This window comes from Oncorhynchus clarkii, chromosome 29 (assembly GCF_045791955.1).
Source record: "Oncorhynchus clarkii lewisi isolate Uvic-CL-2024 chromosome 29, UVic_Ocla_1.0, whole genome shotgun sequence".
In the NCBI taxonomy this organism is placed as follows: Eukaryota; Metazoa; Chordata; class Actinopteri; order Salmoniformes; family Salmonidae; genus Oncorhynchus; species Oncorhynchus clarkii.
Window position 1 is genome coordinate 32589944 of NC_092175.1, and position 15713 is coordinate 32605656.

The 15713-nt window shown below is 37.2% G+C and overlaps 1 protein-coding gene across 2 annotated transcripts in view; it reads left to right on the plus strand.

Annotated features, from left to right (window-relative positions):
• LOC139388766 (zinc finger and BTB domain-containing protein 20-like) overlaps positions 1–13561 on the plus strand; it is a 52728-nt gene extending 39167 nt beyond the window's left edge. For both annotated transcript variants that reach the window (XM_071135675.1, XM_071135677.1), the window contains exon 5: positions 1054–13561. In XM_071135675.1, coding sequence (XP_070991776.1) covers positions 1054–1583 — 530 coding nt within the window. In that variant the 3' untranslated portion in view covers positions 1584–13561. The remainder of the gene's footprint in view (positions 1–1053) is intronic.
• Positions 13562–15713: the final 2152 nt, after the last annotated feature.

Here is a 15713-nt window from a genome sequence, read left to right on the forward strand (position 1 = left end):
TCAGGTGAAAACAACCAAACTTTCCAGTAGCCTAAAATGTGTATTTTTGGTTCCTCCCAATTGTTTATTAAGTGAAAGAGAGACAATTTATGGCACTTTATGGCTCTAGCTGTTTGCACACAGAAGTGTCATAAATTGTCATTCCATGGAGGGCCAAGTGCCTGCAGGTTTTTGCTCCTCCCTTGTACTTAGTCACTAATTAGTAAAGAACTCCCCTCACCTGGCTGTCTAGGTCTTAATTGAAAGGAAAAAGCAAAAACCCGCAGACACCCCTGACTTCAAAAATGGGGAGGAACCATAAATATCTGTTTTAGGTTACCTTAATGTCAATCCCTGATTTAGATTCAACTGATCTATACAAATTAGTTATAAGGCTCTGTCACATTGAAAAGTGAACTGTGGCTACCTGCATCATGTAGCTGATATTATGTTTTGGATTACATTATAGTGGGTGATATATAATGCCCTGTATGGTTGCCCATTAAGCTTGTTCTGTAAGATATCACACATTGATTAGGTACTATTTGTCATTTTAAAGTATCAGTGGGTGGTTGTGCATAAATATTAAAAGTAAAAAATAGGGAAGACAACACCGAGCAGGATGTTGGAAGGGGTTCAAATTTGACCTGAATTCATAATTGGGCCATTTAAGAGCAGAATGAAAGAGCAGTGAATATTAAAAATGATATTGTTTTTGATTAGTTTAGAAAATATATTCCAACTGAGATACTCGTTCATACACTGATAACATGTTAATGAGTAAGAGGGAAATATCGGTGCCTATTCAAATGTAACGAATCAGACACTGGAGGATGAGCGTGCCCATAAACAATGGCTGCTTGACAGTGAGTTCATGGACTGAGGTGTTGGGTTTACTGTTGTTTTGTGATGAGCACCGTCCTCGTTAATTAGCAAAAATCATGCAACATTCTCAAGGCTACATTCGAAGAATGGAGCTTCAATGTCAGTCAGTGTTCTTTGTTGTTTAGCAGGGTTTTGTGTTTTGCTGTCTCCTTTTTCCTCCTAATGACTGTGACTTCTTTGTACATCCAGGTGAGAAACCACATCAGTGCAGCATCTGCTGGCGCTCGTTCTCCCTGAAGGATTACCTAATCAAACACATGGTCACTCACACAGGGGTGCGTGCCTACCAGTGCAGCATCTGCAACAAACGCTTCACCCAAAAGAGCTCCCTCAACGTCCACATGCGGCTGCACCGTGGAGAGAAGTCCTATGAGTGCTACATCTGCAAGAAGAAGTTCTCTCACAAGACCCTGCTGGAGAGACACATGGCTCTGCACAGCACAGGGGGCGCCGTCACAGGGCTGTCGGGGGCAGCAGGTGCCGGTGGCCCTGTTTCCATTCCCATGGCCGTGCCCGAACCTGGCGCCGGCGTGGTGGCCCTCGCCATGCCCGTCGGCGGTGGCGCAGGAGTAGGGGGTGGGGTCGGACCAGGAGTGGGTGTGGCTGCGGAGGCAAGCTGCCAAGAAGGGACCACCTACGTGTGCTCCGTCTGCCCTGCCAAGTTCGACCAAATTGAGCACTTCAATGACCACATGCGAATGCATGTCTCCGATGGATAAGTACAAATAGATACACTTCTTTAAAAAAATATTAAATGAAAAGAAAAATGGCACTAGATTTTTTTTTATTTTGAGGCATGAAGAATAATCAGTATAGACACTGGCACATTAAGTTTCCCAGAAATGAGTTTTTTTTTGTTATTCTAAAAGAAAAACAAGATGGTGGCCTTAAGGCTTTGTAGTTTGATATTGATCCACTGGATGGATCCTTACTACAGGCCTCTAAATGTATGCTTTCCTAAAATACTGATTTATGTGTTGAACACTACCGAAAGGCCTATGAAAGAAACACACACACATACACAAATTCAAACTCACACACCTATATACAGTATAAATATATCTTTGTATGAGTGTATGTGTTAATCTGTGTATGTGTGTACTCGTGCGTGTGTATTTGTATGTGTGCGTGTGTGTGCGTGTGCAAACATTGCCATGGAATTTGGAACATGGTAAATGTAATCCCATATTGACCGTTTTGGACACTATTAGGAGTCCAAGCTTACTGTGGTATAATTTTCACAAAAAAATATAAAAAATCTGGCTTGGGCTAAAGATTCCCTCTGAAAAAATATTGTTGGTCACAAGTTTGCCTTCTTATGTAGGGTAAGAAAATGAGAGTAATTAATTTGACACTGGGTTTTTATTTATTATTATTAAGGTATTGAGGGATTACAATACAGCTGTTGTGAAGGTACAAATTGATATTAATAATTGTACTGAAATGTAACTTCCTGTGAGTGGGTATAGAAATGGGTATTTAGTATATGTGTTATTGTCCATGCATTTTGATGGTTCAGGTTAAGTTTACAAAATTAGGGTTGTTGATAAGACAGTATTTGAGCAAAAATGTAATATTATTAGGAGTTTATTTCATTTGCATACACTGCCACTAATATCTTAGAAGACTGTTAAGGCTATTAGACCTCTTCCATTTACAACATGTGACATAACAAAAGACTAAAGGTTCTTCTTGACATAATGAGGTTATAAATGATTGTTTAGTTCTATGAAGAGGATTTGACATGTGCAGTTGTAGCAGGCTTGATTGAGTATGCTACCAGACTCATCGTGACTGCTGCTTCGCAATCTGCACCAGACTGTTATCAGCTGTAGATTACAACATGATTGGTCAATATTACTATTAACGTTTAAAGTAAGAAACTAAAATATATTATTTGATAATGGAATGGTTTACCAGGATAGTTTAAGACAGCTGTCAGATAGATTACCGGTAAATTGAGTGATTCTGTGAACTTGCATTGGACAAAAATATAATTGTATGACCTAAATCTCTGTATATCCTGTTCCTATGGACATGACACAGCTATTTGAGCAGGTGGAGAAACTAAAATGCACTACTTCTGAAATGTTAGCTCCACCTGGTGGCCCAAATGGCATGTCACGTTCGGACATTTAATACAGACACCGAGACAGACGAGGCAAAAGAAACCACAATAACATATAATCCCGGGTCAATAATTACTTCATAATATAACACAACTTGCAGATGGACTTCCAAGACAATAAGATACATTCCTGATTTCACAGATACCTAGACACAGTGTGTACAGAATAGATTTGGGAGTAAAGCAAGTGTCACGTCACTCAAAGGCTCTGCTCTGATATTTGGCTTACTGTTCATGCATTTTATCCAAAATAAGACACACACGTCTGCCTGCAACTGCAATCTGAAGATTTTGCTCATTTCTTTGAGTAGACACCTTTTTAGTTACCATGACGAGATAGTAACTTACCAGAATTACAGTACAGTCTGAAAACAATATGTTGTAGATAAAAACAAAGTGCTGCTTTGCACATTTTCTTCAAATGCCTGTGCTTAATATTTTATTGTTTTACTTAATAAATGAAATTCTATTATTTTCATTTGTTCATTTTTTAAAGGAAAACATCTTTCTTAAAAGCTTGATAAGAGGACTGCATTATTTTCTTGCATAGCCTATATGTTGCACTGCTTGAGCCGATAAGTGCACTACTGTTACCAGAGATATTATAGTTTTAGAGAAAAATAATCATTTTTTATCTAATAATTTGTTGTAGAATTAGCGTGTTAGAATAGCTTTGTTCCATTTTACGATAAGGTCATTTTATGTTTCTTAGCTTTTGTTATCTCTTGTTATTATATGTATTCACTTGTGCTGTGTTTGTGCAAGCGTTTAGTTCTATTTAAATGTGATCCATCGTGTGAGCTTGTCTCTGTTTTCAACCTTTTAATGTATTCTTTTCAAGAGGTAATCCCCTTCAACAGCAGTTATCCCATTGCATACATTAGAACAGATGCTGAATTTTCATACAAAAGCATTCATGCCAAACTAAATCCCCCCCCCCCCCCCCCCAAAAGAAAAAAATATTTTATAGTGTCCTTGGACATAAATTATGTGTTTTTTTAGAACAAGTTTCTTTAGGAATTACAGGGTGGGTGGGAGATTGTACGCAGCTATTATTTGCTATTTGTAAATTGTACACAAGTCTGCATCTCTTGTGTTTGTCTGTGTGAGTGTTTGTGTGTGTTGTATAATCAAACTGTTGGTGTCCCAAGTGGAGGTGTAAAACCTGAACTGTAGGGCTTCCTTTGCAATATGCAGTGCAGGTACTGTGAGACGCAGCTTTAGCTAACCCTCTTGGGCTAATAAACACATTTGTTGTGCACATTTACAAAGACATCTATTGATCAAATATTGATAGTGGTAAATACATTGCCCGAGTGGAAGAAGTGCATGGCATCTTGTGCCTAGTGCTTTAATTAGCTTCAGCTGGTTGATATTTGGATAAGGCCTACCTAATACTCTTCTATCATCTTCACCGTATTCTATCTTTGTCTCTTTCAAATTGAAAACAAGGAAGTGATGAGGGCTATTAGTTAGTAATCAATCCCAGAGTTTCCTCATATCATCAGAGCGAGGGCCTTGTATTATGTTTCATAGAGTTTCATCTGGTCACTGAAATAGCATGTGGTTGTCAAGTAAAGGAAACAATATATGTGACTTGTGATTAGGCCGCAGTTTGTTATCCTCTGCTGCAGAGGTCTCTATCGGGAACACAAGCCTATAAATGCTTCTACTCTGTTGCTCCCATTGCTACTCTGTAAGACCAGGAACTGCATGTCTGCATACAAGGTTAATTGTGTCTGTAGTCTTAGAGGACTCTGTAGTCTCATGTTTGATGAGACAAAGTCCTTAACAGATGGTTACAGTATGTAAGGAACTGCTGAGATCTATTTTGATCACATGTTATTGCTCTGGCATACAGTTGTTGTTGGTGGTGGTAGTGGTGGTAGGGGTGGTGGTGGTGGTAGAGGGAGTAGTGGTGGAGGTGGTGGTGTTGTCTGCTCTATGGAACAATATAGAAATGGTCAACCAGCTAGGCAGAGCAGTACATTCACCAAGTTAGTCCCAGTAAACACAGTAAGAACCATGCACTGTGAACTAAGTCCAACCTTCAGTTTCAGAAACAGAATAATGAATGCTACACAATTTAACCATCACTTATTTCTTATGAAACCAAGACCAGACTATAGTTGCTTCCAAATGTATTATCAGTGAGATAATCTAGCATTATTTTGACCACTTTGCAGTCTCTTACAGTCAGCCTAAATGATATTTATGTAATAAATGAATCAAATGCACTATTGACTGTAGATGTTTTTCTAAAGTACATCATTTTCTCGTTGTCATAGGTTGTGAAAAAAAGATAATAGCAAAGGAATAGTTTAATGTTGGTTTTGCGATATTTCGAGAGTGGATTTGGGCTATATAAATCACCCATATTATCACACAGCTCACGAGAAAGGTTCATTGGAAACATAACATAATCTTTGACAATACTGAGGTATAGACCTGTTGGCTCTCCCCTGCCCATAGATGGTTGACCTCACTTATACCTATGTGTGACTTACAAGCAGACGTTTAGCATTAGTATCATCTTATGATACTATAAATTGACATGACATAAGAACTTTCCAGGATTTATTTTCCAGCAACGCCATGTTTTGTCGGCAGTCCCTCCCTGGCCTTTCTTGTCATTCTCTCTTTTGTTTGATTAACTTATTGTACCAGTGGCTCATGTCATTGTGTTCAATTGATAGTTAGTTAAAAAGTTGGGAAAACATGCAATGCAACCCTGAAATACGCCCCTGTCGCTGTTGTCCTTGGTTTATATACTATACAGTCAAGAAAGAGTTTAGAATTTATGTTTGTAAGATTACTATAACATAATGTATTTTTCAGCTATACAATATATTCACAAGTATAGAATTAGTTAGAATTAAGCCTACAGCTTTTCGTTTGGTGTTTTAACTGTCATGTTCTTATATTTCACGTTTTTACTTAATTGTAGAGACACAGGATCAGTTTTGCAGTGTGTTTGAATCATCTATGTGCTTGTGTGTTCCAGGGCTTTAATTTGCCTGTTTTTCTTGCAACCATTATGTACCGGTGCATTTGTAAATAGTTTTAAGTTAGTGGGCAAAGGATAGACAGCCATTGAGTAAGACATCGTAGCTTGTCAGAAGCGCCTATCTTCTCGTTGGACATGAACCCTCTTTTCAAATGGGAGATACTGTACTTTCAGTTGAAGAAAAAAAATAGGAAAATATAACAAACGTAGTGCGAAGACTAATGTGATGTGATCAGTTACTAGTATAGCTCTTGTGACTAAGCAGGCTTTTAGAGAAAAACCCATGCTGTTTATCTTACAGTTCCTGATTTACTTTCCTTCAGTGTCCTCACATTCATTTTATTCACTCACCTAGAGTAGTAATACGTAGTAACTCAGAAACAAACAATAACCATGACAGTAAACGTGCTGGCATACATTATACAGATACAGTCCAACTACATAATATCAGTTGAATCTAAAGTATATATACACAGTTTTAATCAATATGTTCTTCATCAACAACTTTAACACATATAATGGAAAGCGTTTGAGATACAGACAGAAATGTAACTATAGGAATATGCTTTGAGGGATATAAGGAGTATGCCTAGCTATCAAGTGCCTATTTATACATTACTATACTAAATCTTCATAAAGTAGTTTTGCTCTCCTACCGTACATTTTCCAAATATATACAGTAGCTATATACACATGATAATCTATACACAAATTATAACAATATTTATACTACTATAACAGCAATGTTAGTCACAGTCATAACACAGTGCATCCTAAGAAAGCCCTTTAAAATATCTTTATCCGCCTCAAATCTTCTATTTATATAAGATAGATTTGTTATTATTTCCTGCTGACATACTTAGTTTTATAACTAGTACATAGGAGAAAACAGCTAAGATAAACAACTGGAGTTCATGAACTGTAGGAAAGGTTCGCTTTAAGGGGCCTAGCCATGAGGCATTCAACAAACTCTTCTTCATTAAAACAATGAGTAAGCATGTGTAGTATTATTATATAGTAGCTAGTCCCTATCTTAATGTTTGCCATTACAAAAACACAACATTGTTTTGTTCGTCTAAAGCTACAGGTATGTGTTCCGAAAGATTTTGAACAGTTTTGCGTAGTTTGCCCAGGTTTGTAAGCACACCTAAATTGTCATGACTTCTGGCTTATCAGCACCAGCCATCATTCTTCTGCCACACTGAATGTCTATAATTACATTTGGGGGGGTTTTGCTGTTAAAAATAATATAAATAGTAGTCACTAAACCACTTCTTTTCTTACCTTTCGATTTTTGTTTTGATGCAAAATACCTACCACAATCAAATGTTGTCCTTAGACATAGCCTAGCTGTTCTCTCAGAATACAGTGATTATGATCTCACATAAGACATGCCAGTCAGTTGAACACATTCCTTGTGTTTGTTCTCTGGTTGTAGCTCATAATGATGGATAAAGTGTATACTATTGTCTTTGTGCTGTTCGGAATTTTTCAGACCTAGCAATCAATGATACTACTCGGTCCCTGCAGCTAGCTACACGTGCGCGCCTACGTTACAGTACTTGATCAGTGACATCAGTGCAGTGCTATATTTGCTTCAGCTACTACAGCCTACAACAACACAGCAATATCAGTTAGAAGTGCAATCAAGTTTTACATGAAGAGTACCAAGCATTTGTCTGAGTGCTAGCTGTAATTAAAAGTGTCCTTGTGAGCAAGAATCAGACCGCTAGCAGTCTTGTCATAATCTATCGTTTTATGAGAGTGTTACTCTACAATATGATTTGGAATCAATATTCACCAATTGTGTGTCTCTCTACCTTGAATTGATAAGGAAAGTTAGTGTCATAAATGATTAGGACCCAATACCCGCAGCATATCTGAAATATGCACATTCCTGTAATGTCCAGAACATTCCTGTCCCTAGTCTGGCCTCACTCTACGAGATTATGTTGTAGATTATTTCAGACTCTGTAACAAATGATGTGACCCCAACAGCCTTACTAGGACAATAGATCAATGACTTTCTTTTCATTACTTGCTGGTCTGCTCTGCTGGTTATTTTGTCATGTGACATTTTCCCCTCTACGTTGGTTTACGTTTAGTTGAATCTCCACAATAATCATCCTCACATTTATGTTTATTATAGTGTCACTGGCTTGCTAAACTGTATATGATTGCAGATCCGTCTCAGAAAAGCACTGCTTAGCATCTCTGGCATTGATGGTCCCATCATTGGATTTTCTTTAGCTTCTAACCATAGTGCAGAATATGCCCCTGCATAAAGGAAAATGGCCTGCTTGCTACCATGGTGGGTTCTTCTGGAACATGGTGTGTCCTTCTACCTATCGGATTGTGTTCCATATGCAATATATCTCAAACTCTCCCTTAAATGTTGTCTCTTAGTTACGGAGAATACTGAGTCATCTAGAAGATGTGGAGTTTGAAAGGTGCTGAATAAAAGAGCCTCAACAGTAGCTTGCTTAGCACCTTGAATAATTGTCTTGGGGCTTTCAGCAGGTCTCTTGCACTTCTCACATGTCCAAAATATAATTTATGTCTATGGTGAGACTAAGCAACATGCACTGCACTGTATTACCCATATGTTTTTCTACGTTTGTCTCTCTTTTACCTAATAGGTTTGGTGAACATATTTCTGCCCACTTTCTGCCGTGTACCAGACATACTTGTGGTCTCAATCAGCATGCAATCATATATAATTAGTTTGGACATGCAGAGCTTCCATTACAATACGTTGCTTGGTGTTGTTAAAGGTGCCGGTGGTAGTAATGATTTGTTGTGATATGAAACCAAACCATCCGGGGGCTATTGAACATGTTGGATGACATATGCTTGTTTCCGTAAACACCAAAGAATGATAAGAATATCACAGTGTCTGAATTTCAAGCAGAAAGAACATTATCTGTTGTGTAAGCGATAACAAAGACTACCAAGATGTACGTTCCTATAAATTTGTGTGTTCAAATCTGGCAAGATGGCTAAAATTATATTTTCTTTGATACTCAAGACAGGGTGCTTGTGAAAATGCTTTTCTGCGTTTTGTCCTCTGATCGCAATTGGTAGACTGTAGTTGAATTGTTGTGTTAATGTGCCTACTGTAGACCAAAATAGATTTTCTAAAGAAATTCAGCAAAATATAAAAAGAAACCTGACACGTAGTAGTTGTTGTAGAACTATAGCATGTTATAACATGAATAAGATTGTAAATGTTGCATTGTTCCTCTGCTTAAAATGAATACTCAATATCCATTAGTTATTTTTTCTACACACACTTAGCAAATTGATTTAGGCCTTTCCAATACACATTTGATTTTGTTTGATTGATCCGTTTATCTTTGTTTAATCCGTTTGTCTGTTATTCCAGTTTTCAGTAATTGATTTCTTCCTGCCGTATTGTTGATTTCAAAGCTTTTCTACTCTGATAAACTAAATGCACTCGATTAGTGGAGAACTGATACTAAATTGACATGCCATGCACAATTTATCTGTTTGTCTATTCTAAAGACATCTGTCTCAAAATGTTATTCAAACATATAGTGGAAGATCCATACCGAATTTAGACTGTTTTTTCAAACTTTGAGGTGGACCAAAATATGAGTTGCTTTTGCACATACTTGTTTTGCAATGTGTTGATGCCATTGAGTAAAAGAGTAGGAAGATTAAACTTGCCGCTGCCCATAACAACCGAACCAAGCAACACAAAGAGGCCTAAATCTGATTTAAGGGCAAATGATTTATCCCACAATACGATATTATAACATTTTGATGGCTTACCTAGAGCCTGCTACAGATACATTTCCCCCAGAGAGCTTTAAACTCAAAAGCCAGCTGACATTTGATGAATAATTAAGGCAAAAACAACAAAACGGTGTAAAGATATTACTATTAATTGAGTTGTATTAACATCTTGATGAGTTGGACCAAATTTCTTACCAGTTGGTAGCATACAGTACATGATGTTGATTACTACATTATATATTTGTTGTAATATGAATTGTTCATATCAAAGAAAAATGTAAACCGTTGGAAAATATGTATTAGTAAAATGTCACTTATTGTGGAGGTATGACATCATTTGTATTAGTAAAATGTCACTTATTGTGGAGGTATGACATCATTTGTATTAGTAAAATTTCACTTATTGTGGAGGTATGACATCATTTGAAAGTTTTTTTCAAGCTGGATGTTTGAAATATGATTAGTTATTTGGGTCATGCTTCTTTAGTGTGGTAGTTGCATGAAGTCAGTGTCTACATTGGACATTGTAAGATCCACTCAGTGATGAATCAGGAAGTCAGTATGCTCCCACAGTACATGTGTTGATTTATGTTACAGAAAGCTTCGGTTTTTAATCAGATATTCAAGCTTTTTTTCTGCCATCTTAAAGATGTTTATTTAACAAATGTACCTGCAGTGAAAAATAAGTTGCACTTACACATATATATATATATATATTATATATATATGTGTGTGTGTATGAACATGTATTTAATTAAGAATCTTTTGTTAGGTTTTGTTGCCTGCTTTGGCTTCTGATTTCTTTATCTTCCTGATCAAATACTCCTTATATATTAGAATAATAAACTTGGCAGAAGTGGAGCTGTTGTAGTAAAGGTATTTAACATCACAAATAAGCAACCCTGACTTATATGCTGCAGTAATGTTGTTTTTTCAGTTTGTTTTCTTTTATGTGTGCTCTAAATTGGTTGGTATTTTTATTACTGTTATGAAACAACCTTGTTTGAATTGTAAGACTGCTGTTTTGAAATAGGTGATGAGTTTTTTTGTATGTATGTATGTAGGTAGGTAGGTAGGTAGGCTACAAGGAAGTTTCATACTTTGACTTGTCAAACACTGGACTGGAGTGTGTTTTCCAACATTTCCAAGTTGAGAGCTACTATATGAGACATGAACCGACTGCACAGAATACAGCCTTATCGCACCCATTACCTGACAGACAGAGAGGGTCCAACCTGCTACAGAAGGAATAGTGACTTCTCTGATTGGAAATTATATTTCCACCATTTAATAGATAAGGTGCTGAAATATATTTGCCAAAATGTTGCATTTGTCAGGCTTATAAAATCTGGCCATCATAATTATACAATAATGATTTCAAAATTCCCTGTTCTAACAAAATAAGTCAATGCTAAAATATCAAAAGGGATACCACTTAATAGCAATTCATTAATCAAAAGAAACCACTTGGTATATGTTGTCTTACTATGTCAATCAAACATATAGATTGAACCCTGTAGTGATCGTAATGTCAGAGTCTTTTTTAGAGCCAACTACCACTTATCAAACCAGAAAAGAGATTTGCACTAAACATATTTTGGTCTTCGTTGATGGAAAGCAATATGACACAGAACAATTGACACATTCTTCAAGCCACAGTATCTCAAATAAGAGAGCTGTCTGTGCACAGGGGTAATGCTGTGTGATATTTGAAAGGTTTGTTGGGGAAAAAAATTGTGTAAAGGTACAGAATGGAAACTTGTTGTCTTTGAGACGCACATTATAAACTTGGACACGCACACATTGTTGTTCAGAGTTGACATATTTGACCAATCAGAAGTGTCCGAGTCTGAGGTGCATAGTTTCCTCTTGTGATTGTTCTGGAGAAAATGAAACGGCTCTTACTAGCCCTAAATGAGGGACGGGAAGGAGAGGAGAGTTACAACATATCCCATAAACATGTAATCATTGTAAAATGTCCTCATCAAAAAGATAACTGAACAAAAGGTCAAAAAAGGTTTATGTTACGTAGACACATTTTTTTTCTCCAAATGATTCCAACATAAGACATTAAACTTCCTCCATGTTAAAACATACAGTTTTCTTCACTGATTTACTCATTTTTTGTTTTAAAACACTCATATGATCTGTAAAGATTCAAGGTCACTTTTTCTGGGAAATGATTGATTAAAAATATTTATGAAAAAAAGACTACATTTGTGTAGTAAAACACTGATGGATGGGAAATGCAGCTTTCCTTGTCAATTGTAACATCAGTTTCGCCATCCAAAGAATCAAAGCCCACACACATATATTGTCATTCATAATTATCCATAAGAGAATAGACAGAGTAGTGAGGTGAAATATTGTTGTCGCCTAAATGTTCTTTATTGAGGATTTTAAATCATCAATCATTTATGATAGCAATCATGACAACTATGATTTTTGGTATCTGGAAATATTAGCTTTCCTGTTATTAGGCCTACCGTTTTGTGGTGCTGCAGTTTGTCTAAATATGTTGCGTGTTAGAGGAAGCATAAGTATGTGCCTTCTTGTAATCTCCTTGGTGAGCTTGTTATTATTGAGAAGCTTAAGCCAGCCAATTGTGTTTGCACTAAAACCAAATTGCTTTTGTGATGTAGGCTATTTAAAGCAAGCTTGTTGCGTCACTTTAACCGTACAGTATGCATGAGGGTGAAATTGGTAAGTGATAGGGCTAGAGCTCCCATCTGTTGAACTAGTGCAGCTTAGGGAATCCCCTGAACATATCAGCTTTGTACTGCGTTCAGTTTTTGATTCCATCTCATTCATTACTCTTCTAAATTATCACAGACACATGTTCCACAGTAAATAGTCTCTGTGGAATATCCACACTCTAAAAGATAAGTAAATAACATAAGAAATCAAATACAGCTCTCCTTTTATATTTGTTTCATATGCCACAGCTGAACAGCTGCATTACTGTAGTAAGAGATATTCAACCATTCTCTCAGCCCATGAAGGTGCATGATTACAAGAGGTCGCCTCGAGACTTGGTCAACGTTATTTTTATGTTTTGTGAAAGTTTCTGTTTCTAAGTTATTTGTGTTTGTTTAAATCTAAGAGAAAGACCTACAGTACATGCTTTGAGTCTTACAAATGCACCTTATTCATGTCAGTCTGAGTGGAAAAGACTGGCTATGTAATATCTCTGGTTTAACACCTTACTACACAGCATGTTTTCACTTTATGACAGTTTTGCTATTCTTCCATGCATATGATTTCCAAAATCAACCTTATATATTTTGTGAAAATGTTTAAAGGGATGTGCCAAAGTTTGGAGGCGATCTCCCAAGTTTTTATGCTAATTATTTGTTCTTTCTTCCTCCTTCAGTTATCACAATGGTATGTCAAACCTTTCCTATCAATGTGTGAAAGCAAGTTATTTCAGCAAACAGTATCATTACCTGCCATTTTACAGCAAGCCCTGTATTTCACGTATATTTACCAGTGATGTGTATTTGTTATTATAAAGAAAAATAGCCGTAAAGCTTCATTATGTTACATAATATTGTGACTTTTTTCGAAAAACTGTGAAGACTTATCTTGCATATACTTTATACAGAAGTATTAAGCCTTAATACAAAAGACTAAAAAAAGTGAGGAAGAATAAACTGATTGTTGCTAAGTAAGGATGATTTTTTGTAAATGTTACCAGCACTTTTTTTGTAATTTTCACTCTGAGGTATTGTACAAGTTCACGCTGTTTGTGAAGTTTGATTATGAAGGAATAAAAACTAGTACTTTCCTGTACTTCACAGAAAGTAATGTTGTGTTTTTATTTCATTAAAGGATTTGCTTAGTGGACCAGCCATATGTTGCTACTTGATGCTTCAATAATTCAAAGGTCCATACTAAATTAAAGCCACTGATTTACAAACAATTTCAACTACTGAAATGTACTCTTTGATGGTCAGCCTATGCAGAGTGTGGTTTTGATCATGTTAAAAAAAATTATCCCCAGACCATAAAGTTCAAATCTTTAGTTCAAGAAAAAATAAACATTTTATGATTCAAGACATTAGTTATTGTTGATTGCACCTTCTAGTTGGCTATATATAGCTGTTCAGGAAACTACATACCTCTCCAGAATTAAATGATGGAATTAATTCAAAGCCATCAGATGGCTGTATACATTGTTTTACCACACAAACTATGTACAAAAAGACATGAAAACAACCCAACTATTATAGTCATCCTCACTATATGAGCCACATTACAATTGGGTATGTTTATTTATTTATTTTCTCCACAATGTTGTGGTATCCAATTGATAGTTACAGTCTTGTCTCATCGCTGCAACTCCCGTACGGACTCGGGGAGGCGAAGACACGACCCAACCAAGCCACAATGCTTCTTGACACAATGCCCGCATAAACCGGAAGCCAGCCACACCAATGTGTCGGAGGAAACACAGTCCAACTGGCGACCGTGTCAGTGTGCATGCGCCTCAGGAGTCACTAGAGAGTGATGGGACAAGGACATCCCTGCCGGCCAAACCCTCCCCTAACCTGGATGACTTTGGGTCAATTGTGTGCCGCCCCATGGGTCTCCCAGTCGCGGCTGGCTGCGACACAGCCCAGGATCAAACCCAGATCTGTAGTGGCGCCTCTAGCACTGCGACGCAGTGCTTTAGATCAATGCGCCACTTGGGAGGAAATTACATTTTATGTAGCTTAGCTTTGATTGGACTGATCATGTCAACATCATATTTTCAAAATCTTAGCTAGCAAGCTAGACAAGCAGTCATCATCATAAATCACGTTGACAATCTACTGGCAAATCGTTTTCAATCGTTGTCATATAAAGAGGAAATTGTAGATAAAACGTATCTGTGCGCATCGGCCATTGGACACAAACGTTACACAACAAGTTGGAAATCGCTAATTCAACAATGAGTGGTTTGGAAGGAAACAGTGGCTAACTCCGAGTGTTGCAAAGCAATCACTAGCCTACTATTCAGTGTTGTGGGTGTGTGGTTCAAGTCTGGGTTTATTGGTCTCTTTTCCAAGCTTAAAAGGATAAACTTTCAACACCGTGGGCAAGAAAAGTTTGAATACATTGGCCATGCTGTCAATCCAGCATGACTTTAGTGAGTTCAAGACAACTGGGAACTCTGAAAAAAACTAGTTCCGACTGGGAAAATACGTTTTGAACAGTCATCCAACTCAGAACAGTCATCCAAGTCTGGAACTCGGGCCTCTTTCTAGAGCTCTGACCTGAAGATCATTGACGTCATGATTCGACCTTGTGTTTTTCCGAGTTCCCACATGTCTTGAAAGCACCATAAATTCAGATAATGCCAGACTTTGATGACAAAATTTGCCCACAAGGACTTCCGTGACACCTTTCTGTTCAAGTGAGTACAGCACAACAAGGTGAGTCCAAAAATGTATTTTATGCTACTGCATAAATTATGTAATATGCCAGGGAGATATATATACTGTAACTAAGAAATTAATACTAAGTGTATGTTCTGTAGTAAACTGTTTGTAGCCCATGTGCCTCACCCTAATAATTTGTTCCCTTTCCCCCTCATAACTTAGCCTACTGTTCTGGCTTGGTGGTGCACTGTAGCCTATAGCCAGTTTTAGAGAAATGTAATCATCAAATATTGTAAGAGCTTTCATTGTCTGCTTATATGCCCCCCTTTATTTATCCTGCGGTTCTGACTTGGTGTACAGGGAGAATACTGTAAGAACGGCCCATGTTCTGAATTCTGTCACTGTACATTTCTAAAGTTCTGAACAAATGGTTATGACTACGTCCGTCCCAGCTTGCTCATTAATGCCTTAATCGAAATTACGGATTGCCTCTTATGCGCTCGTCGTCCCCTTATGCCATAGTTTATACATCTCAATTGTCAGTAGAAACCACATTTGTTTAGGCAAGTCAGCCATATCAGCTATGTTTTTT